We start from the raw sequence: 26,871 nt of genomic DNA, 5'->3' as shown, positions 1-26,871 counted from the left end.
TCTCTCTCTCTCTCTCTCTCTCTCTCTCTCTCTCTCTCTCTCTCTCTCTCTCTCTTCGAATAATTAAAGATTATCAATTTTCTATTAAATCTCACAACCGAATTTTTAAATCCATCGAATATCCTATGGAAGCACACATTCTGCTCGATTTAGTTATATTATCAAAACTAAATAAAATATGCGTGCGTGTATGTGTATATGTGTGTGTGTGTGTGTGTGTGCGCGCGCGCGCGCGTGCGTGCGTGCGTGCGTGTGTGTGTACTTAGAGACGATATATTATTTACGCTAAATAACGTAAAAATTCATATACAGGCGGAAGTTATTTTATTTTTTATTTATTTTTAGAAAAAGAACCATTTTTATTTCTTTTCTTTTCTTTTTTCATTTTATTTATATTATGTAGAGAAGTTGGAGCAACAGGACATGGAAGTTTTATAGATCGTTCTTGTTTCAAGATTGTTTTAATGTTTTAAGACTTTGAAGATGTTAATACGCGGTTCTGTGATTGATTTATAACATCTTAAAAGACTATACTTAAGACAGTCGTAAATATGAGAGCTGACTATGAACGCCAGCCATAAATTATCGTCTCGTGTTATTCACACGAGGTAATTATTTCTTGAGCTTGAATTCGAGTATATCGCGCGTCGCTCTTTAAAGCTCGTGTTACACTATGTATACGGATGAGGATTGGATTCAGATTGCAAAATATGAATCATTGATCAGCTAATCTAATTTACTAGTCAACGATTCGCAGTTCGCAATCTGAATCCAATTCACGTTCTCAGTGCGTAAGACGAGCCTGTATCATACTAGGCACTGTAAACTGAGCATGCCGAATTAGAGATTAGAATTTAATCAATCAAATAGTAGTTTTAATCTATTTTATTCTAATTAGTGAAATTCCAATTTCCAATTCACTGTCTCCTTAAACTCTAATGTGTAATCTACATAGAGAAAAAGATTTTTTGAATTTAATAAATGTAGTCATTGAAATAATCCAACCGAATCGATTCGATGTAAATTAAGAAACATAACTGATTGCAAGTTAAATTTTTGGAATTGAATAAAACAGTTTTCACTCAAAATTAAATTGTTTTAAAAAAAAATAAACGTAAATAAAAAAAGGAGTTTTAAATCTAAATAAATCATTCTCTCTCTGTAGCCAATACAGGTTTTAAAATTCTCACCGATTTAAATAATACAATTTTACTATCGTTTTTGTATTAAAAATACAGACTGATACACGTGTCGGTTCAAGTTACAAAAAGTCACACGTGTTCGGCGTATTACGTGTATATTATATTTTATCGTTTGTTAATATAATATCTATTGTGTAACATTCCGCGAGATTTATTCGTTTAATGCTGCAGCACGTGTGCAATACTGAATCTCAATTTCGTATTTCTAAACGTTTCATCGCGCTTTAATTAACAATTAAATTACTTGACTTTATCACATCGAATATATGAAGTTGCTAATTTTTCGTTTATTAACCAAATATCATGTATATAGTATTTCAGATTGATTACGGAATAAACAGCGTCGTGTTATTTAATTAGTAAGCAAAATTGCAATTATTAATTTCATATTTTAATATTCGCTATCCGCGCATAGAGTAACTTTAGTTAGTTTTATTAAATCAACAGTATTCATATTGTTGATTTAATAAAACCTCTCGAAATTTGTCATATCTGATAATTAATGCATCGCGATCGTAATTAACATATTTTCACGGATAGCTGTTACATAAATGAGCAGCAATGAGAAATACGAGAAAAGAGAGAGATTGGAAAAATCAATGGACAACAAAGCAGCTACAAGATAACATATATTTTTATTTATTAAATTTTGCGCAAATTTTAGCTTTAAAAAATAGATATTAAATTTTTTATTTTAATTTTAAAGTATATAAGTGGGTTTGAGAAAATTATATTAGATATGTGTATAAAATGTATATTTGATAAAGAATCCAATGAAACTTTAAATTGCTCAAAGTTGTGGATTTTACAGGAATCAAAGAATTTTTTAAGCTTTGTATCCTTGGTAACATTAAAATGAAATTAATTGTGAATTTATTGAAAGATAGTAGTTAATGTAAAAAATATGATTTTGTGATTTATATAATAAACAAGGTGTCCCATATTTTACTTTGACAGTTAAATACAGTTGTACAGAAATCGCTAAATTTATAATTATGTATAATGTTATACATTGGCTCTAATACAAACAATATAATATACTCTTTACTTTACAATTTTGTGATTAACTGTCACACATCATTACATCTGCTCGAACCTAGTTCGTGCACGACTTTCCTTTCATCAGCTGTAATTTTAATTGACAGCTCGTCAGCAGGAGAGAATCACTCTTCATCTATCACACGCTTCTTCTATCAATCCGTCTCGAGCGATATCTCTCTCAAATCCCGCGTTTTTACTCTAAAGCTTTTTTTTCAAAAACTCTCTAATTTTTATATATATATGTATTCATTTATATATATGTATATATATATTCAAATGTTAAACTAAAGTAGAACATACATAATGTGATTGACCCTTGACATTAAGAGAAAAATGTTTAGTATTTGTAACTACAATTACATATTATACATATAATTATGATTTATACTACCATAATAACAAAGTTGACAATTAAAAATGACTATAACTATAGTTATAACCATAAAGATGATTAAAATTACCAGAAAAATATGAGTTATGTTTGATTTTTATTTCTTTAATCATCTAAATATGTGGATTATGTTTTTATCAATATAACAATAGTTAATTTCCAAGCTAGAAATAAGGGACTATTTCTTTAAAAGATCTGTATCGGTGACTTTCCTCTAAATTAATGCGTAATACATCATAAATCAACTTTAATTGCATTCAAAACTTGAAAACTATTGAAATTGTGACATTTTTATAATTATATCAAATTTTCAATTTCAATTATATGTACATTCTTCAGAATGTATTATTATACCATTATATCATTGTAGTACTTATCAGCATTCCGTATGTCAACAGTAACAATGAAAAACGTCGAACTTATATGTACCATATATATTATATATAGGTGAAAGTGTTTAATCTGATCACAGAAATGTAACTCATTTGACAAATGCGCAGTTTAATTAAAATAGAAAAATTATTCTTCCAGGGAACAATGTCTATATCACTGACACGTTTCCTAACAAACGGAGTTACTTTTCATGGTCAGACGTTGTATTTCATGCAACCTGCTCAAGACCGGGCCTCTTAACGTTGAAAAGTGGTCGTCTCTCGACGTGCTCCGGTACCAGGGCGCATCCGCAAATAGGAAAATCTTGCCAGTGATGAAGTACACTGAGAGCCATGCATTCTTCTCTGTCTGTCGGCGCACATTGATTATTTAGTGTGTAAGTTTCTTAAGATTAATTTCTTATTTCATTTTTTGTGTATAATACAAACTTAACAAAAAAGAATTTTGTTCATTTTTTATCTCTCCCTATTAATTCGTTAATAATGAATATGGACAGAGAAATAATAAACTAATGAATCTAACATTAACTGAAAAAAGACTGTCAAAGAGAGACAGAATCAGCAAACTAAGAATACAATCAAAATACATTCAAATCCAAATATATTTGATATAAATACATTTATATCGCTTATATTGTATAAGTCTTTTTTTCTAGAACAAACTCCAAAGATATTGTTCATGACTTATTGATCTAAAAGTTTCTCTATTATAACTCACTTCCAGAGACGTCAGTCGGATCAGTAATTGTTAGGTACGTCAAGTGCAGGTATCAAAATAGTCTACCCAGTCAAAGAAATAATTAGTTAAATTATCGATAATGAAGAATAAATATTGATGAATGATAAAAACTAGTCTGTTTTTTTCCATATAGCACAAACACTTGCAGCAATATTACTATAATTGGTATAAAAGCGCAGTTTAAGTCACCTCATCGATTTTATTGTTTTTTAGACAAATAGACAAAAATTAGACAGCGACATTAGCATTATCTAATGTACCCGATCGACGGCAGAAATTTTTGAATGTTATTCAAAATCATGTTCTTGACAATATACCATATATTAAAATTAAGGATATTATTTTCTTCTTATTTTCATTTTTACGTAAAGTTAAAAATAAAAGAACAACCTCCACTAGAGAGAGAGAGAGAGAGAGAGAGAGAGAGTCTGAATCTTGATATGTCAAGATCAAGACTATTGGGACTTTCCATATAAAAAAATTTTTAAGTTGACTTTGAGAGATCCTCCATACTTGTACTTGGGATGAAATAGGTATCTGCTTGATATGTTTATTGAAATCTTACAGTTTTTGTATAAAACGTTTTTTCTCAAATATCTCTTGTTTTCTAGACATTTAAAAGTTTGGTACCTACTTTTTAATCATCCTGTACAGCATTAAATATTTCGGATAACAAATCTCGATTAGCCTTGATACTTTTCACAGTGTATGTATGTACAACATGCTGTGTTTATAAGTTTACACAAACCTCGCCATGCTATATCATGGGCATGGTAAAGAATCGAGCGAACAGACACTTCACTTCATAAAATGCGATCACATCTTCCAAACCATTAACTATTCATTAGCAATTCTCGATTAATTGAGTCTTATGATTAACGATTTGCAAGCATGTCAAATCATTTTTATTTTAAATTTTAAGTATTTATTCATGTCATGTAAATGGACGATAGATATAAGTATTATAAATTGCTGTGTCCCTTGATATTCAACATAAATGGAAATACATTTTATTTGTAATTTGAATCTGTCGATGTCATTTAAATACAACTTTTTATTTACCGACCGAGTTGAATAAATTAAACAAAACAAAACTGTGCATAATTATGCCGCATATTGACCGTTATTAATTTAAAATACGATAAATACGATTCAGCGTACATTTATTTTATTAAACTTAAATTTATATTAAATATTTTGCGGCGATAAAACACAACGCTACAGCATTATATATATAAATATGATTATTATCATTTACAAGTCTCTCGAATTATTATCACACTATTAATATCGGAAATGCCGTACAATTATTGCATTTTGATTTTACATACAATTGTGATTAATTATAACCATCATTTCTGTCTTTAAATTTAAACATTGTGCTTGTACAATAAAAGAATAAAGAAAAAGAAAGTGTCTATGTAAAGAAAAATGAAATAGTCACGTTAATTTATTAACTTAATAATTCAATAATTTGTTATTTATGGAATATTATTCGTTTTTTATAGAATTTATTTTTATTTTGAATAAAGAATTTGAATAAATTAAAAAAAAATTTTATTTATTTATTGATTTTAGGAAGATCATATAAGATTTAAATTAAGCTTCCCTGCACAAAAGAAAGCAAACAAGTTTTTGCATATTTTTTTCTAGTTGATATGAACTGAAAATAACATAACATCAATGTTATAATATTTTACACCCTACAGTGTAATCATTATGTAATACAGTGTGTTATATTACATTTATATTGTGCGTACAAATTATATAAATGATGTTATGTTACTTTCGTTTGCATCGACTTCATTCTGAATATCTCATCTGTCACAGTTTTAAGATAAGGTTGAAGTAATGGTTATAAATGCGATGCTACATCTTCTATTTGAATTTTAAATTATAAATAAATAGTGTTTGAGTTATATCAGGATATTAACTCTCTTTGTTGCAATATCATACTTAACAGTCACAATAATAATTCTCAACGGTATTACATACCGACTTCGCTTTCGCGTTCAATCACGGCGTGAAAGGAAAATGACTGCTTGCCAATCTTAATCTCGTGTTCTCCATATTCCGGCGATGGTAGATTGTTCTTCCTACACAGGAGCTCCAGAATCTGCGCCGGTTTCTCTCGATCCCTCCAGGCGTTGTAACCAGCGGTGCTATAAGCATTTGCGATTCCACAATGTGCCCGATGCCGACTGTAAAATCGATTTTCAATGTCAATTCGCGTCACGCCGATCAAATCATCGGCCGTTGTGGCGTCGAAATCCCACACTTGAATCTCCAACATGTAATCCTGCGGGAAGCTTGCCTCCATCTCGAACACACTATTAGATAATAATTATTCGAGAATAATCACGTTACCTTTTTTATACGAAATTGATTATGAAGGTTAGGCAGAAGAAAATATCACTCTACTGCTAAAAAAGATATAAAAGGTCATTTCTTAGTTTATTTTTTTAATAACGGATATTTTTACAAATAATATATTTTCTTAAAATATAATACTTGTTACAAATTTTAGAAAAAATTATTAATACTTATATTGTACCCCCAAAATAAGTTGAAAAATATTATAAAGTTTTACCAAAGAAGCAACTTATATTGTTACAATACAATAAACAGGTCGAATTTATAATAACTTTAATGAAAGTGATATAGGGTTTTAAAAAATTAAATTTTATTTTATTTATTACCGAAAAGACTTAAGACGTGTAATTTATTTTTAAGTATTGCACATTTAAAAAAGTAAAAACATCAATTATCAAAATAATCTTAATCCATGTTACGTCCATGCTACGTTGTTACGTGAAGTAACTGGAAAACCTGATCGTGCAGTTTGAAAGCTGCAAAAAGCCGATACGCACGGATGGACAGATGGATATCGATAAAATATTTCCCGATAACGCCCGAAGGGCACAGCATATACTGCGATATGCTTGGGAAGAAGCTGCGGCAGCTTTTTGTTAACCTTACCGGCCGAATGTAGGGTTCAATTGATTGGGTATATAATTCTTCCTGTCGCTGATAGAATTTTTTCCCAACTTCACACAGAGATATGGGTCGGACTTGCCGCTGAGGGGATCCTTAGGTTGTAAGTTAATGCCTGCGCGAAAAGCAAATTTGCTGTCAGCTCGATGTCGCAGACGGGCTTTTTATAAGTTTACCAAGGAGTATAAGGTGTACCGGAAAATTTCCCACGAAACGGATCTCAATGAATTTTTTAGTTCCTTTTAATAGAAGAAATAAAGGAAAAAAAATGTATTAAGAAAATGTCTCGTAATATCCCATTACAAGAGTTTGCACTTGTCTATAATTACTTTTATAAGAGTTTGAATTAATTTTTAATCAATAAAATTTCATGAAAGTATCACGGTTTTACAAGAAAAAAAAATTTCGATAATGTACCCTTTTTAAATTTACTTTTCTCGAACAATCTAAAAATTTATGTAAAAGCAGACACGGCGGAATATTTTTAAAACTGATTATTTTTTGGCGTATGTGATGACTAACCCTTTACAACGTAAAGTCTAATGAGGAGCTTAACAGGCTCTTGAGGCGGATAATCGTTGCACAGACCATTAGCTGCGTCTCTCCCGCTCCTCGTTTTGCATGGAAGATTATCAGGATGCGGCCATTGGTATATAGAAATATGTCCCTAGAGGAAGTCATAATTTACAGTATTTGACATCAATAAATTAAGTGCTTGAGACAATTAAGGAATCTTATTCAAACGCTCGCCGCTGATATTTATTGCGCTTAATTATAGTGTTAATTTATATCAAAGAAGATTAGATAAATCTTTTTATACGTAAGAAGCTTCTGTCCAAAACTTAATTAGTTCACAAGCTAATCATTTCCCATCTCCATTATCTTGTTGAACAAGACGGAGAGAAAAGAAAAAGAACAAAGGTTAGAGCTCTGGTTACTTTAGCGTCTATCCTTTTTTGTTTTTTAACTGTCTCACTCAACGAGACGATGGAAAAGTAGCGTTCAGCTCGCGAGCTAAATTTTGGATACATTTGATATGAAGGTAATTCCTATATTTTTTATTTAGATAACTTTTTAAAATAAATTAACCTTAAATTTGCCGGCGTAATTATCTCCGGCATACTCGGGATTTTCACCTTTTCTTCCACGCCACAATTCAAATGTGCGGAGTCGGTCTTGAAATCCTTCGAATTGCGGCTGCGTCTCCAGCTCCGTGGAATAGATCTGATTTCAGTGTCTAAGCACTCTAGTTCAAGCAAGTGCATTAAATAATACCTTGAACGTCGCCACGGGTTTACGACGAAACGCTGTCGTGATTCCTAATTCTCTATTTCTCTCTTCCTGCGAATCCAACGTGACTCAATAATTTGCATTATCAAACGTCTCGGCTGATTGATCCTAGTCAATCAAGACTCGTGTTCTACATGATTTTGATCAAAATCGATTCATTTATCGGCAACACGATTTACGATGGTCGAGATAAAGCTGAATCAGGGAAAATTTCGGAAAAGATTCAAGAGACGCAGAGGAAGCTATCAAGATTTACGACGTAAAGGAAACTATAAAACTTACGAAGTCGTAAATCCTATAATTTAATTTTTTTGCAAATTATAATGCAAAATGTAAAATTAAAAAGATAAGCAAGATCAAAATATCTAAATCGTTAAACTGCTAAGCAAATAAGTTAGTAAATTATTAAATGTTTAAGCATATAAGTATTTAAGTAATTAAACTACTAATGATAAGTCTCTTAGTTTAGATAAACAAACAATTAAATTTCTAAGCACTTAAGCAGCTAAGAGTACGTATTTAAGCAGTGTTTAATGTCTACGCAGTTATATTTACATGATTTCATTTCTTATATCAGAAATTCTAGAGTTAAAAAAAATAAAAAATGATAAGAAACATAATAACCAAGCAGAATGTGAGTGCTGATTAATGTTTATAATAATAATTGTCACTCATATAAAAACAACAAACGTTTCAATTTGAAAATTAGACTATTTTTAAATTATCATTGAAATATCTCAATAATATTAAATTCCAAAATTAAAATTGCGTTAGAATAATTAATCAATTTATTACAAGTCATAATCTTAAAAAATATAAATATACCTTTGATTAAAATAATTAAGTTAAAATGATTAAGTTGTAGAAAGCTTCTATAAAACTTTAAAATTTTTATAATGTTATTATTTATAAATTTTTCATATATCATAAGTAATAAAAAATAATTTTGGCAACTATTATACGCATTTAAAATTGTTGTACGAACCTGGAGGGAAGCAAAATATTTACTCCACCAATCGAGAGTTTCATCATCGCTATCTTTGTAAATTTCTACTTTCTTTCTCTTAGTAAAAAACTTGAATTTTAATATCCTCTTTATGATTACAAGCAGCCTCCTCAGCTTAGAACGGACGTCCGTTGCAGCCATTCTCTTATACGCAATGAGACCTTTGCTCTCCTCTTTCGAAGGACTATAATCGATCGGCAAAGGTACTGCATCAAAAATAAAGCAAAAGCAATATTATATTAAAAAAAACCTATAATTATTTATATGGAACAGTATAAAAAGTATTTATAATAGTACGAATAATAATAAAAAGAAACGTAATAATAATTTCAATTTTTAATGCTAAATGTATTATATTTTTAATATATGTATTACATATATTCAAAATGTAATGTATTTAATTTACCTTTACAATAAAGATTATTTAATACATTTTATAATAGAAATTAAATATATTAAATGTGTTTATTAACATTTAATATATTTTAATGAAATACAATGAAGTATGCATTTAATTTTTAGTATACAAACATGTTAAACAATGTTTAATACGTTTGTTTATTTAATACATTTTATAATAAACACGAATACTATTTAAATAACAATAGTACTGAAAGCGTACTAACACACTATCGCCGTATGCCGTTTTGCCAACTGGAATTTCTGCATGAATTTCGACTCGTATATCTGCATGTCATAATCCTCCTCGGTTATTAATTGCTCCAGGAAGACATGGATGTTAGGGATAATACAGATCCCAGCATACTTAAAGCAGCCAAATCCGCGCGAATCGTAAGCCTTTATAGTGATGCTCGGATAGTAAATGTCGAGCTCCGGCATTTCCTTGATGATTAATGTGTTTTAAAGTGGTTCCATTTTCTCGCTATTAATAATGTACATCACACGTGGATTTATTTTAATCGTATTCTGATTTCTCACTATTAAAACGCTCAACGCTTGAAAGACTTTGACAATAAAAATTAAACTTATTTATGTTCATTAAATTATTATCAAAATACGGATTTCAAATTTTCCAGACAAGATATCTCTGTTTCTTTTAAATAAAAATTACTGTTATCTCTTATATTGCGCAAGTGCATATATTTGATTTAAACAACTCACACATGTGATATACACACAAAGATTGTAATAATTAACCATTCTCGAAATTTAAAAATTACCAGCTCGATCATAATATGCGGTTCCGTAAAGTTGCTGAATTGCTTAGCGTTCTTGATCACTTCTGATTTGATGTGCACTCCGGCACATTCCACTATAATTCTTGGCCTACGTACCGGTATATATTTTATTTTTCTCATATCGCGAACTCCCCAAAAGATTACCTCCAGCCTGTAGCTCGTCATTTTTGGTCTGATATCCGGTGGGATGCTGTAAATCTCATCCTCTACTGACACATCCATCGGAACGTCCGAAATCTCTTTGTTCTCTATCTGAAATAATACATATATATATTATATATAATACTATATATAAAATTTTTCAATTTTAAAGAAAAGTTATCATAAATCTCAATGTATTATCCAAGACATGTACATGTTTAGAGTAAATCCCATATTTTCATCCCGTTTTTTTAATAATCGACCGATTTGTGCGAAATATACTCGAAATATGTCAATTTTGTTTTTAAAGGGAACATATAGTTTTGGCCAAAAGTATAAACACAAATTGACATAAATCTTTTACATCTAACAAAAAATAAATTAAAAAATAGTTCTGTTGAAAAATAATATTTTATTTTTATAATAATTTTGACATTTCTTTTGGATTTTATTATCGCTTTTTCCAAGAAAATTCAGCAAAGAGTGCTACTTTTGAGGTTTCCACGAGTATTTTCTTTAAAGAAGCTAAGCGGTTTGCAGTTTGCAGTTAAACTGCTTCTTGCATTGATGAATTAAACTGTAATGTTTACGAAAAGTTGGCTTTTAATATATCAAGACACATAATATATAATCCACACATTACATAGCTTCTTTAAAAAATGCTTTATACTCGTATTTATGGCTAAGACTGTTATGACAAATTCAATTATGATATACTACTTTATTCCCTTAATTAGGATAATGTCTCTTCAAAAATTTTAAGTAGCAATAAGAGAACGAAGGGACACATTTCGTTTCAAAAACCTTTTAACTTTCTTTATAATTTTGTTTTAGTTCTTTTAATAAATTACACGCTTTTTTAAAAAAAAAAGTTGCATTTGAAAGTATTAAATATGTAAAATAGAAAATTCGCAGAATTTACAGAAAAAATTATCTATGTAAACATTCAAAATGTCTTCCATTAGCCTTCATAGAATAATAAAGCTTCTTATCCGAGTTGTTACAGATATTTTGAAACATTTCTAGCGTTATTCTACATCACTTATTCACTTATCCGGTATTATCTTTTGACGTAAATCGGATCGTATGAAACTCATTCTGGCATAAATTTTAATTTTCAAATATCCCTGAGAAAAGAATTTAAAGGAAAAAAAATCAAATAACTTTGCTGACCATTGAATCAGATCTATTTCTCGAGCTTTCAATTTTAGATATTTAAGATTTTTTAATGCAATTTATCAAGAAATACTCGTTTAAATTTAAAAAAAATAAGACAGTTGTGAAGAGAATTAATAAACTTTTAAAACATAGTATTACTTGACTCTTATTGCCATTTAAAGATATATTATTAGCAAAAATGTAAAAATTTCTAGATTGTTTCATTGTTATTTTCGAGTATACTGTGTAAAATTTGAGTATAATATATATGTATATATATATATATATACACACATATATAAACTTTAATCGTTAAAAAGTTTAATTGGATCCATTTACTTGTTAAAAAGTTATTTACTCTCAAGACTCCAACAAAATATGGTTGTTGCGCTTATAAGTCATTAGCCGCATTCAGCAAAAGAAATAGCTTCAACTGTTGTAAAATTCTTTAATATATTGGTTTATACATTTCAGTCCAGTGAGAAACTAAAGAAAGAAACCAATCGTATTAAAGAATTTTATAACAATTACACAAAGTTGCTTTTTCTGCTAAAAGCAAACGTTATAAGCCAGATTATTTGTTTCTTGTTTTTTTTACAATTGGTTTTAGAGTGTATTTAAATCATTTTTAACTGATACCTATTTACTAATTAGTCCAAAAAATAAAATAGAAAGTTGGCCATTCTATATACTCATTTTTTATCAAGTTTCACAGTATCTTTCTAATATTAAAAATCAGAAGTACTAACCATTAAATAGAATGTATTGTATGAAAATAGATCTATAGAGAGGTGACACTATTGGAACATCGTGTTAATATTTGTCCTAAGAAAAATCAATAACTCACTTCTATCAACTCGAAAGCGGCGAGAACTGAACCGGTGCAATCTTTCTGCGGCTGGAATTTGTACCACTCTAATTTCGGTGGGAAATCGGGCGGTGAGTAAGTTTCCGTGGCGAGTTTCACTAATGGCACCGTGATACACCTGCCACAGAATTCCCTCGTGCTCTGCATTTTTTCCACAAAAAATACGTAACTTTTAAATTTGATTGAAAAACTTCGAAGATCTTTTTTTTAATTTCTACTTTAAAATACCAAAAATACTTATAATTGTATATAAACAACAATATTTCTAATATTTTTATTTTGTAATTGTATTTTTTTTTTTTTTAAGATGGATTACTTTATCTTAATTTTACATTTTTCCTTTTTTATTTCGTAGAAAAGCTGTCAAGAAATTTAATAGGTTTATTGCTTTGCTTACGCATAAATCCTGCTGAAAAACCTGCAAGACGACTTCAGGTGGTAGAAATTTAGTATATTCTTTACTGCCATGTAAAATAATTGGAGGAAAAATTAATGTCTGATCCCAAAACGGATCTAAACTTTGTCTTATCACCTGGAAATATTATAAAGATATGCAAAGACATAAGTATTATATAAATTTAAATTTAACATATACATATATATTTTAAGTTTTACTGATAAATATATACAAATTTCTTTCTTAAAAATATTCTTATTATTATTTAAAACAGTTTTGATCTAACTATAATTCTTTAGCGAATGGCATATAATTACTATACAACATTTTGATAACACTATCGTCTTTTAGAGATTAACCTCTGAAAGACCGGAGACCCTTTAGGGACTCGACAGTGGCGCCACTTTTTTCGCCACTCAACTCTATGACATTAATAAATAAGTTCTAGTCTTTAAAATAAAAATGTCGATCAAAAACATGCTAGGTCCTTAGAAGATTAATTAGAAATCTTAGTATAATATTTATAATAAAAATTGTAATGCAAAAATATAAAAAATTAACATAATTGTATAAATAATTTAATTGCATTTCAGTATAGTTTTGTACAGCAGTGTACCTACTTTGTATTTTAAAATAAATCGTATAAAAAATAAATGGTATAATAGTCCTAAAAGAGGGCAATACTAAAGAATTGTTAATTAGATTCGATGAAGTTTTAATTTTAAATTAAAACTGCGAAGATTAATTAGTTTTATTTAATTAGAGAAATTTGAAATTTAACCTTGATATACCTAATTGTAATTATGATATAATAAAAGTCGAGCAACTTGTAGTTATTATAAAAAGTAGTTTAAAAGAAATAATCCTATTTTTGATCAAATATCGTTAGTGCACAAATATTTCGCGGTATAAATTCATATACGTATCTAATTCTCTGCAAACTGTGTGTCAAAATCTTGTTTAGTCTTGAAACGCAATTATGAGTAATATTAATATCACATATTGAATTAAGCAATTTAATATTGATGCTATCATAATATAAGCATTCAACAAGATTATTAATAATTTAATGCTAATAAGCATTTTAAAAATCGTGAATAAATGAAAATAATTTGAAAAATAGGTTTCTTTCTTGATAATTATCGTCAGTTAAATCATCAAGATAAATATTGCATCTGTATTTTTAAATGATCTTCTGTTGCAACTTAATTAATCATCAATTAGATCTTATTAATCGCATAATACCAGGCTGACGATGATAAATGATGTTGCTGATGTCATTTTGAAACTTGTCAGTCATGCATTACCTCGTTAATATAGAACGAGTCGGCTTCGAGTCCAGCAGTATTATAATGCTTTTAAGTATAGGAAATACAGTCGCAATAAACTGTAAATTTTAATATTTGTCACTTTCGTAGCGAACGAACGGAACGAAACGTTGCGCGTGCAACATTAATCATGCTCGTATTACATCGGTCGTTACTCTCGTGCGTTTCAAGTGAAATGTCATAGGAATACACACCGCAGAAATTTCACGGTATCATGACCGTGTATGCATACGGCATGAACACCACGGGTGACATAGAACGCTGCGATACCCGGTGTACGAGTTGTATCTCGCTCAAAATTTCATATTTTAAAGATTCAAAAACCGGGAAAGTGAAATTTGCACGTTCCGTTAAAACGTTAAACATAACTTACCCGTGTGGAAGCAGTGTAGCCTTGAAACACGACTCGTATAAACGAATCCAATAGACCGGAAGCGTCCATTCCGGGATCAAAGCGACCTTGGAATATGTGAGCTCGCAACTGGAACGTCTGTAACGATCACAATATATCTTTCTAAGGTAGCAGTATCGCAATATATCATTTTTACATTCGTTTCAATTTACAATTGAAATTAGAAATTGCGGTTTATTGATCACTTTTATTTTTTAGATTTGTATCATATACGTTTTGTGTAAAAGATATAATGATAAACTTTTTTATTTTTCAATATTTATATCTTTTATATTAATGAAATATTTGGTTCCTTATAACTTTTTTATTTTTATAATAATTTATTCGCTTTATTCTCTTTTAGTAAAAATAATTTACCTAAAATTATAGTAAAATAGGATCACTTCGCTGCGAATCTATTATAAGTCAAATTACACTGTGTGACCAACTAAGTAAAACCAACTAAGTTATGCATTTTCAAAATGAAATAACAACATTTAACAATTTTTATACATCCTATATATAGAAAATGGCATAAAACTTTTAGAAAAAGTGACGTGCTGACTATTTCTATCAGTTTCAACGGCAGTTCTCGTTTGTTCTCACAGAGTTCTATGCAATGCAATCATTTATAAGCAGAGTTCCGGCCTCTATATATTTTTAATCAATTTTTATACCTGAGTCCAGCACGACACTTGTAGAAAAAGCTACCTGTATTCCTCAAAATTCATAACTATAAATTAATTCCCCATTTTTGTATGATCTAACTTTGCCAAATCCCTTGAGGAAATGGTAGTGGGCCGTGCCCCTGACATAACCAAACCCACGCGTCCTTTGGAAAATTTTTGTGGTCACATAGTGTTATTTGTTGTTTGATCTCTTCTCGTTAATTTCAAGGTAATATGATACAAAACTTTTTGCCGATGTTGGCTCTTTTTGTTAATACAGACTTTTAACTGGTACAGGCACAACATCCTTAATGTCTGTCGAGACGCGCCAATCTGATTTCTCTTGAAATCAAACGTCACGCTCGCGATCAATTTGTGCATTTCGTGCATCGTAATGCCCTGTCGCTATCTTTTCACTCGTCTCTTACCGAGAACTGATTGTACTCGATGTACTTCGGGAACGTGTCGACATTTCTACCGTGATCGATCTCGTATCCCGGCGGAATTGAGCTCCAACACGCGGCAGCGTACCTCGCGTTACCGAGCCACAAAAATGCTTCGATTTTACATGCGCTATATTCGACAGGCTCACTTTCGTCGTCCGGATTCCTGGGGAACAGATTGATTCGCCGACCGCATTTCTCGCCCATTTCAGTCGCTTCCTCAGAATAGACGATCTGCTCGGCTGGTAGACGCGAATAAGCGATTCTCTTCGATCCAGCGATCATCCAGACGAAAACATCCGGAAGACTATGCTGGGGCTTGAACGATATAATTGAACGATATATCAAGTAAGATCGAAATCGTACAATATCTAGAAAAAATCTTTATCGATTTGCCAAGATATTACAGTTTCCAATAGCGCTTTAATGGTTAAATAATTAATGACTATTATTATCAAAATTTCTATAAATGTTTAAAAGTACATTTTATTAAATATAAAATTTTAAGTATAAATAGCTAAACAACCATGATGGTAATAATACAGGTTACAGCTAAATAAATTTTTTATGTGGAATTAAAGTACATAACTGTTTTATAGTTGCAATAAATATAAATTAATTTATCAACTCAACTATATATATTAATTAGATTTCGCTCGTTTTTTGCAATGCAAAGTATAAAGAAAACGGTCTAAATCGAGCAATAATAAGATTCTTTTTTAATTAATAATTTACAATATTACTAAGAAACATTAATATATAAAAGTATAAAAATATTGAACGTTTTAGAAATCATAGGTCCTTCTTCAGCGATTTATAAAGATGTTTCGATATTAACGAGATAAACGCATAATCTTAAAATCAAAGCGACATGTGGTACAATTTGTTCGAAGAAATCGATTGTCCTGTGTTTGTGTGAATGTGGAAATTGTAATAAAATGTATGAAAAGGAGCATTATTTGTTCTTCTGATTCTGTTAAGCGCAAGTTTTACAATGATTTTTTAATATACAATATGTGTATATTAATTATATATATTTAAAACTTTTATAGTTGTCACTTATGTAGTCTTTGTCACCAGGGTCTTTTCTTTGAGTATAAGATAAAAAGTACTAAATTTATATATAACATTGGAAGATAAAGTTTTATTCATTATATTTAATTTTATCATATTATATAACATTGGAAGATAAAGTTTTATTCATTATATTTAATTTTATCATATTTAATTATATTGCATAATATTTTATCATTATATAATCTCTGACTGTACACAGGGTGCTTTATTTCAAACGTAATGGATTAAATATGGGAAAAAATATAAAAGATGTTTTTTCGGAAAAATATTTCAGATAAAAGTTATACATCTAAAAGGACGTCATTAAAATAAGTAATAAAAATAAATTAATGTAAAATTAATTGTTAAATACATGTTTCTTCAATCCATTATTGCAAATGAATTATAAATATAAATATTAAATAATTTTTTTATCATTTATTATTACAAATAAATTATTCATGTAATACTAAATAAACATTATATAAATGTTTAATAAATATTTCCTTCGAATCATTACTTCAAATGAATAATTAATATAAAATAAATATTTAATATACACACACATTTAATAGATATTAATTTTATAATAAAATATCCAATGTATAATTAACGAAAAAAATATTATCAGCCGATTGTGTAGTAATCTCCATAAAGAAGGATTTACAGTATTAAAGGGTTTGCAATCAGAGAGTGATTGTCAGTATGGAAATCAGTATTTGCCATTGAAAACTTTAAATAAAGCGAAACTGGAAACTTCATGTTACCAAAACACTTTAAAATCGAGCTTTCAATTCAAATTATTTTTTTTGTTTTGTCCACTGTATTATTAAGTCTACTATTTAAAATTTTTTATTTTTTATTTCAAATACAAATATAGTATTATTAAATTATTCCTACACACACACACACACAAACTTCAAAAAAATTAAATGAGCAATTTATTAAAAAGAAAAGGAAAGATCTCAGATTTGCGTTATTTCTCTTCTAGCTTTGCATTTTCTTGATATGCTACATTGTTAACTTACGTCATCGTACAGATTCCTGAATTTTTTTAAATAATGGTACGCATGAATCATCGCGATCTTCATGTAATTGTTGTTAGGAAGTTCACCGTTGATCTTAATCCTCTTAAGTATCTCTTCAACATATCTGCGACATAAGCTTGCACGATGGCGATCGAGTTTAGTGGTTCCTCCTTTGATTTCATACCTGCTAATGTCCAACGCGTCTAAATATCGCACGCAGTGAGCTTTTAATGTGCTAATCGTTTCGTTATAAGCTTCGAAAGCTACAGGATTCTCTACAGTCATGAGGGCCTCCAGTTTCTCTAATCTTGTTTCCTAAAATCAGATTTATTTAAAATTATATCGATTTTACCTAATATATTTAACAATAACCAATAACAATAATAAGGTTTTAACAATTACTAATAAACTTTTATAAATGACTTTTTTTCTCAAAATCAAACAAGTTTAAAATTAACACTTTTAAAATTATATAAAGATTTTTTAATTATAATTATTTTAATTGTAACTAAGAAAATTAATTTTATGTACAAGTCATTTAAAATACACAAAGTTTTAATTGAATTTGTGAATAAACTTCGAACCTTATTTTGAAATCAGATTGTAAAAATCACAACGTATATTTATTTTATTAAAAAATTAATTTTACTTTAAAATAAACTATTAGAGTTAATATAACATATTAATTTTATAAAATTAACTTCAATAAAATTAATGAAAAAATTTGTTTATTAAAAAAACGAATTAAAATAAATTTTAATAAAATATTATTTTAATTTTATTATTAAAATTAATATCAAAAAGTTAAAACGATATAATTCGAATACTGTATTTTAGTCTTAAAATAAAAATTTAATATGAATACATTGTAATTTTTATAATCGGATTTTAAAATAATATTTTAAGTTTATTTCAATTAAAAATTTACATTTTTAATAACAACATAATTGCAATATACCAAGAAACTGGAAATATAGCGAAGATTATTATTATTATTCATCCTCCATTCCAAATTTGGCCACCAAGACCTCACATATAAACAGGGCTTCCTGGATCCCAAAGGCAGATAATTATATTTGCCGTCCAAAGTGCCAGTCGTTCGCGGAGCTGATTGACTCTCGAAGTTCAATCGCTTTTTCAGCAACTCGATTTCTGCTGAAGGCAAAAATAAACGGGGAAAAGGATATTTTTATCGCACGTCTCAGTGCTAAATGTGACTTTCTGCTTCCCATCTCGCGTTGACGTTAAAAACATAATTCACGTGAGACAAATACAGAATGACTGTAACCAACAGCGACAAATCCGTAGAGATGCCGTTGCAAGTTGAGGAAAAGTCGAGAGAAAAGTAGTAAGTTGCGCAACATAAATTTTGTACCTTAAAACAGTCGTCTCCTTCACTAAACCTAAAAATTTGTCTCTCTTATCGGAAATCACCCTGTAGAAATCGCAATCGATGGCAACTGCATTATCGAAGTTGCGGTAGGTGAAAGAAAAATACTTTATATTTGAAACAAAGTGTCTCCTAAACTCTCATTTCCGTTTTTATTTTACAGTCACATTTAGCGTTGAAATGTCTTTCGGACAAACACGATAATGTGATGGGCGAGAATAAAACCTGATTGGTTGTCATTATTTTCAATGCATTGACTGTGTGGAAATTGGTGATTTCCCGCATTACCCAAACTCAGTTCAAAGCTGATTAATTTCGATCCGAATCTAGAACGGTCGATCAAACACACATCGTACAATACTCCAACCAAAAGGTATTCCTCAGTCGACCATAAGTTTTTCTATATTTTTTAAATACAAGTTTCTATAATATTACGAATCATTCTACGAAAAATTATTTTATTTTATTATTTGTAATTTTTGAAATTCCATCCTAAATCTTTACATTTTATTTAATTAAAGAATAAATTAAATTTCAAAAATTTTAGGTATTTTCTTGCTATATTTGTTAAGAATATGCCAAACTAAATTAAATTTATGTTAGAAATTTTGGTAGAATTATAAAAGTTATTGCTACGGAAAATTGATTTTCTACACAAAGAAAATATATTAAATTCTAACTATAAATAAAATAAATAGTCGCAAAAGTAAAGCATAACAACAAATCTAATCACTTCAATAATAGGAAATGTTGGAACGGTCTCAACTCCGATTCCGGGGGATGCATCTGGGTCATCCATTTCAGTTTTCAGCGACAGAAGCACCCTTCCGCGATACAAAGGCATTGCCGTCAAGCATTTGCCCGAGCAACCGTTCTTTTCCAGAGAGCCGGATCCGTAAAAGTGGATGAAAGACGGCCCGTAAGTCGGCAGGAATCCTGTTGGCAGGACAAATGCTACCTTTCGCAATTTTTCACGTCACGCTCTTTCTTTATTACTATCTAACATTTACTTGAACTTTGTACACATTTGTGAACGTGCGTTTAAATGAGAATAAAAAGGATTCATATCAAACTTACTTGGAAATTTATTTATATAAACATTTACTTTTTTATGTACATATATGTATATCAAACTTTATCGTAATATAAAAATATTTAAAAAATATGGGTCTTTATGCTAAACAATTTATCGTATTTGGAGTAAAGATAAAACATTAAAGAAATTATAATCATAGTTATGGTAACATGTACGTACATAATTATTAGTCACAGATACCAAAAAATTGTTCTCTCAGTGTGTACGTGTAAATATATTTATTTATTTCTTCGAAATTAATTTTATTAGAAAACAAATTACATCCTCTGTAGATTGTTTTTTTTTCCAACAAGAGAGAATCATTTGATAATCTTACCATACTCTCCGGAATTCGAGATCTTTGTTGTATCCAGGACATGAACTGCTACGGTGCAAGTCCGGTAACTGTCGATACGATGTTTTATAGTGATTCTCACGCGATGGCAGAGAATGGGGAACATTTCCTTAAAAATTATGGCCTCGTAGAATTTCGGGCAATAGGTTTGCCATGCTTCACTCGTCGTTCCCTGAAAACACTACAACCTGTAATCGTTTTGTATAGCCGTGTAAGACCGTGTCTACTCTAACTAAACATTTCTCGTCGGTAGTAGCAAAGTGTAATGTCTTCAACATCTAATATTATATTATTTATTCTCGTAGAAACTAAAAACGTTTTGAAATTTGCTCTCCACGTGAAAATAAGAGACCTGAAAGTAAACTCTTTTGTACCTTCATTCCAGCAAATGATATTTGCACGTAGGGATTAATGTTCTCGAAATCAGTTTTCCTGCACAAGCTGCTCATGTCGGGTAAACCGTCGGCGCGATAGACGATGAAAACATATCGAGCACGTTGCCTGAAGGGTAGTCTCTCACCACCGATAGGAAGCAGTAGGTTCCTACGTTCAAGCACGGAATTCAAGCAAACAATGGAAATTCTGATAAGCCACTTGGTGTAAATTACTAGTACGTCAATAACGAGAATTTATCTTTTAGGAGGGATTACCCTTCGATATCATCTTCATCTAATATTTCTGGATGCACCTTGACTTTCTCATCCTTGACGTTCACCGTGATATTACACTTTACGTAACCCTTCGGACCCGCCATCAGATCTTTTGGATCTGTCAACACGGCCCATTTGTGATAGTATTGACGATCTACACACAGAAGTAACAACATACAACTTGAAAGTGCTTCTTGATAAAGCAAACGTATTTCTCTTTAATTTCTGAATCGTTTTTCGATGTCTAAAATATTTGTATTTTTAGATAAATGTTTGAAATATTTTTTATTAATAAATATAAATATACTGTATACACAAATATATTTTTCGATTTTAAATACAATAAATTTAATGTAATGTGTTATAAAATTAAATTCAACTTGTGTAACTTAAAGGTATATTAAATTTCGTGATATTTTCAACAATCTAGATATGTATATTATATATATACATGTACCGTATATTTATATAAATATTTGTTAATATAATGAAAATGCATTCTTCTACTTTTTATTTGTTATATAAATATAGCTAAAAAATGTACTGTTATACATTTATTCATAAAAAAAATGTAAAAACCAAGTACGATTTTCGAACAATATAATCCTCCAATCCTTTTAAGTTGTTTGCCACTTAAATAGAATTTATCTCTTCCTTTTAATTCACTGTATCAGTAACAAAGAGAGCTATAAAGTACATCCGCATTTTCTTTATCTCCCTTTTTATTTGTATTTTTAGTAACCTGGTTGTTCCCATACTGTGGCAACTTCGAAGGTAGTGTTTCCGTGAAACTTTAGTCGCCGAACAAAGTTGCGCAGATAGACCGCTATCGTGATTCTCGTGTTCAGCAGATTGTCCAAACTGCACGTGAAGTCGAATACGAAGTACTGTATATTTAAAAGGTGCAAAAGGTAAATATGCAATTCCACATGAATAAAATATTTTTGTTCACGCACATAATATTCCTTAAAGTTAAATGTCAGAAAATTTTTAAGAAAGCTTGAAATACAAAATCTTCAATCTTGATAGACTCTAAAGTTCTCAAATTTAAAAGTTCACATCTACAAGAATACTGTATAATTTAATAAACTTTTAAAATTTTAATAATCTATTTTAACTTTATTTTATTTTAACTTTATTTTAACCATAAGTGGAAATAAATTGAAAATAAGTTTTAAAATAAACAAATTCAATTTTTAATCTATAAAATTTTATAGTGTTTACAAAACTTTGAAACTATTTTAAGTTTAAAAACATGTAATGTTCCTATATAGACATGTCGTATACATACAAGATTCAGAGAACACAAGAATTCCGGAAACAAATCTAAAGTCTTTAAACTTTCGGTTTTAAATTTTAAATTTTAAGAACTAGGTTGACAAAGATTTAAATATTTTAGTACTCAAAGATTGTGCAGATGTCCGTCCAGTCGGTCCATTCTAACTTATAATATAATTTTAAGTCTAACGTTTCATATATAAATAGTTTCGACAGATTGTGGATAACTTCACCTCGTTATATATAGGATTATCAGTCCTCTCACGTACCACTGTCCTTCTCTTACGATTTCCAACTTTGACGACGACCAGCGGATTCGCATTTTGCGGCAAATGCCTTGCCTCGAGTATAGTGATGCAAACTTGATAAATAGAGAACTTCGGCCTGAATTTCTTGAAAGGCATCGCAGGCCACAAAATCGATTGCTTATATTGGCCACACGCCAGGTGCGATTTACATTTGTTTAACTTACTGCTTGTTTGTTTTTGGACATACACTTCAAGTGCGACAGCTTGAATTTATGCACAGCACTATACAAGGCGACAAACAAAATACAATATTTGCAATATTTACATATCAATAAAATTCTCTTATCAATACAACTTTATTCCTTTTTATAATTTACAATAAGACTTTAGCATTTTGTGAAGCAAATAGTACACTTTTTTAAATATTGCATAAAGCTTCATATTTAATACTTTTTTTTTTATTTAATGTAAAGTATATATTTTTACAAGAAACCATTGTATATTACATATATCTATTAAAAAATAATTATTTCCTGTTATTAAAACAGCTTTTGATTTTTTCTGTTGTATGATTCATAATTACATTTTTTAAAATTAATTACACAGATTATTTTTTTATATTAATTATTTTTTTATACATATATTTATAAACAAAAGAATTCATCAGCAGATTTACACTTTTGTTTACATATCATCAAATGATATAATTTGTGCCAGCGTTAACTGCAGAAGGTACACTCTCGACTATAAACGATACAATAGTCTGACTTTCGTCTTTACCTACTGTTGATTCTTTCAACTCGATTAAAAGTTTCATCGTCTGTCGCTTCTCTCAAAAACAGACAATATGGAAAAGTACCGACATTTATAATTATTATATACATACATATACATATATAAGAAATATGTATATATCTAAGTTAATAATATAAAAATATTATAAATATCTAAATATAAAATTTAGATATTATAAACATTTATTTTACAAAAATTAATGTTTTTTAAGAATATATATTATTATTAAATGTTTAAATTTAAAATTTGGATAATAAAATATAAATGTAATATAATAATTCTGCTGCAATATCTATACGTATATCATATCATAATTCCACTTTTAAACTTCCGTTCCAAAATTACGCCGTGGAGTAGATATTCCTACAGCGCCAGGTGTAATCAGATTGCTGTTCTTAGATTTTGGAAAAGTCGCTGATTAACTTATTTTTATTTTTTATAATATTTTTTACGATAAAATTTGTTTTACTCTTATTTTCAATCTCCGTCAATAAATAATTAAAATATGTATACATATACAAATTTTATTATATTTTAGCTGTTTGCACTTTAAAAAATTAATGAAACCTCAGCTATTTTTATAAAACATAAATTCCTGGTAATAAATGTGTTTATTAAAGTAATGAACTTCTACGAATTAAGATTAAATTGTAATTTATTTCATAATGATTTTTCTATAAACAGAAACTGCGCCTATTCTGATAATAGATTTCACCCCGACTTCATGTCGTTTCTGTCGAAGGCCACCCTGTCAGATACAAGTGCGTACTTCACACGTCAATTTTGTGTCAGTCGTGTAAATACAGGCTTCACCTGACAAAGTACTTATCCATCGTCCTGACAGCAATTGAAATGCAGTCGTAATCTAAAATATTGATGCGTAATTAAACTAGACATACCGTAACCTTAAATATGTATCTAATATCTACACACAAGCATTTTTTTCATAAAAAGGACTAAGCGCTTTATTAAAGAACTATCTTTATAAAACTATAATATATTTTAATAATTCTTTTCAAAGAATTCTATTCATTAACCTTTTAAGACTATTTTTTTTCAGTTTAACATAATAAATAAATTTTTTTACATTATTAAATAAAGAAAATTCGTCGATACTGACATAGATTTCCTAAAGAGACACTTTTATTTCTTTGAAATTAACTATATCATACTTTATTAATACTGATAAAAACATAATCTCTATTTAGATGATAAAATAAGTAAAAACTTATAATTCACATATGATATATTTGTGGCTTGTTTCTGTACAAAATCAGTTATAAACAAATTCTACATACACAAAAATAAAATTTGTACGATTTTCTTTTACAAATTGCATAGTTTAAATAATAAATAATTATATTATTGACAAAAAATATTACATTGTTTTATATTCATGTTTATAGTTTCCTAAATCATTTTTATTTATATATTATATTTTTAGTTTTTCATAACACGATTTTGAATATAAAACTAGGGTGCATCGTAAATCGGCACATCTATATGATATCTGTATAAGACAAACCGTAAGCTAACTTTATTTTTATATTGTTGCATTATAATGTCAAATAGTCCTATCAAAACTAAAAGCAATCATTTATTTATCAAAAAATTTTGATAAAAAAAGTAATCGTTACATGTTTCCGTCTTGCAGAACAATACAAAGTATGCATATGAATAAAAAAATGTTTTATATTGAAATGAAAAAAATTTTAGATCATATATACACACATTCTCACTTGTAAGCATTTTGTACAAATGGTTTCTGTAAAGAAAAAAGAATAGAAATGTAGCATTACCATTTACTGCGTCAGTTTTACGGTCCATTTTGTTAGGTGCTCATTTTTATTCATCTTACGAAAAAGTTAATTATTACATAATTGCCAATTTTCATGGATGGACGGAGTACAATACAATATTTCCTGTTTATGAATCTTGTCAAATTTAAGGCTTTATAGGGCTTTTTATTTTTGTACACAATTTAGTTTAGGAAATAATTAATCTATAAAAATAAAATTAATTGAAATGTGTGTGTGTGTGTGTGTGTGTGTGTGTGTATGAAAGTTTTACAAAATAGTTTCTTTATCCATTTTTGTTTCTTTGACAAAAGGGTCTCTTGTCTGCGGCCAAATTTACTGAAAACACACAACACGCACACACACATAAGTGATTTACAACTTGCAACAGCACGTGGCGAAGTATATGAGACGTGTTCATAATAGTTTTCGAATATACACCCTCTCTTATACGCCCTTACTGGTTTATTCGAATCGTCGTTCCTCCCTTACGTACGAATTGTCAACTATGTGAAACGTATTGACGACATCCGTCATCGATATCGTGGCGCGTTTCTCTTTGTTATTATGGAAATCTAGTGTGAAAAAAGTCCTCGGTACGATAAAACACGAACGATAAAAGCTGAGGATGCGGATAGTTATTAATGAGAATGAATACTCGCCTACGATCGACGCATGAAATTTTCCCATCGAATCGCGAAATTAATTATTCTACGCTTGCAAAGGAATCGCCAAAGTTGACTGTACCTATAATTAAGTACTATAAAGATGATATATAATTAAGTATTATAAAGATGACAATCGAAAATATAATTAACCTTCTGAATTTATTTAATATAACAGAAAATTGAAGACGATCAATTACGTAACATAAATAATTAAAATGCGAAAATTTATGGAACGTTCATGTACGTCTATCGGTAACATAAATAATTTAATCTCTTAGAAAAGAAATTTTATTTATTTATTAATTATATTCATAATAATTAATTGTAAGAATACAAAAGTAATTTATTTAAATATCGGTAATAGTTTAATTTGTAATAGCTTAATTTGTATCGGTATAAATAGCTTAATTGCAATTAAATATTATCGCTACTAAATTTTTTCTTTAAAATTCTTACAAAGGATCGAACTATCGCGCTTCGTCTCGTTTCCAATTTTTTGTCATAATTCTAAACAGAAAGATAATAGTAAAAAAGTATTCTCCTAGGGTCAATTATTTGAGATTTTGCTCAGCGAATTCATTATCACGTTACAACGTCATTATCAACTTAAATCTGCCAACTTGTGCTTCTAATGAAGGTCCAAATTACAATGGCGCAATGCGCGCCGTAAATTTTTGTCCCCCAAAAAGGCGGAAAACGGGCAAAATTACCGAGTAATCGTCGCAATAACGCGACGGGGGAAAAAAAAAAAGGAAAAAAAGCATAATAAAACGGAAGAAAAAAGCTAACTCTCAGGGGTCGAGACAAGCGTGTTAGCCGCGGGGTTGTAAGTTAACCCCGCTAACTGGTCGCGGAACACGAGCGTCCCTGACGGGGGGGCCTCG

The 26,871-nt window shown here is 29.3% G+C and overlaps 1 protein-coding gene across 1 annotated transcript in view; it reads right to left on the bottom strand.

Moving 5' to 3' along the window:
* LOC108777501 (otoferlin) overlaps positions 1–22,884 on the bottom strand; it is a 26,596-nt gene extending 3,712 nt beyond the window's left edge. The window contains exons 1-21 of the mRNA XM_018544412.1: positions 22,714–22,884; positions 21,945–22,089; positions 21,203–21,356; positions 20,927–21,095; positions 20,535–20,724; positions 19,856–20,058; positions 19,348–19,522; positions 18,691–18,887; positions 17,733–18,047; positions 15,634–15,960; positions 14,520–14,636; positions 12,819–12,953; positions 12,401–12,562; positions 10,237–10,506; positions 9,682–9,898; positions 9,035–9,261; positions 7,849–7,983; positions 7,282–7,426; positions 6,745–6,874; positions 5,761–6,095; positions 3,245–3,375 (exon numbers count right to left, since the gene is read on the bottom strand). Coding sequence (XP_018399914.1) covers positions 3,245–3,375; positions 5,761–6,095; positions 6,745–6,874; positions 7,282–7,426; positions 7,849–7,983; positions 9,035–9,261; positions 9,682–9,898; positions 10,237–10,506; positions 12,401–12,562; positions 12,819–12,953; positions 14,520–14,636; positions 15,634–15,960; positions 17,733–18,047; positions 18,691–18,887; positions 19,348–19,522; positions 19,856–20,058; positions 20,535–20,724; positions 20,927–21,095; positions 21,203–21,356; positions 21,945–22,089; positions 22,714–22,884 — 4,050 coding nt within the window. The remainder of the gene's footprint in view (positions 1–3,244; positions 3,376–5,760; positions 6,096–6,744; positions 6,875–7,281; positions 7,427–7,848; positions 7,984–9,034; positions 9,262–9,681; positions 9,899–10,236; positions 10,507–12,400; positions 12,563–12,818; positions 12,954–14,519; positions 14,637–15,633; positions 15,961–17,732; positions 18,048–18,690; positions 18,888–19,347; positions 19,523–19,855; positions 20,059–20,534; positions 20,725–20,926; positions 21,096–21,202; positions 21,357–21,944; positions 22,090–22,713) is intronic.
* Positions 22,885–26,871: the final 3,987 nt, after the last annotated feature.

This window comes from Cyphomyrmex costatus, unplaced genomic scaffold (assembly GCF_001594065.2).
Source record: "Cyphomyrmex costatus isolate MS0001 unplaced genomic scaffold, Ccosl1.0 scaffold441, whole genome shotgun sequence".
Lineage (NCBI taxonomy): Eukaryota > Metazoa > Arthropoda > Insecta > Hymenoptera > Formicidae > Cyphomyrmex > Cyphomyrmex costatus.
Note: the sequence above shows the minus strand (reverse complement) of the source record. Positions and strands in the feature narration are given on the sequence as shown.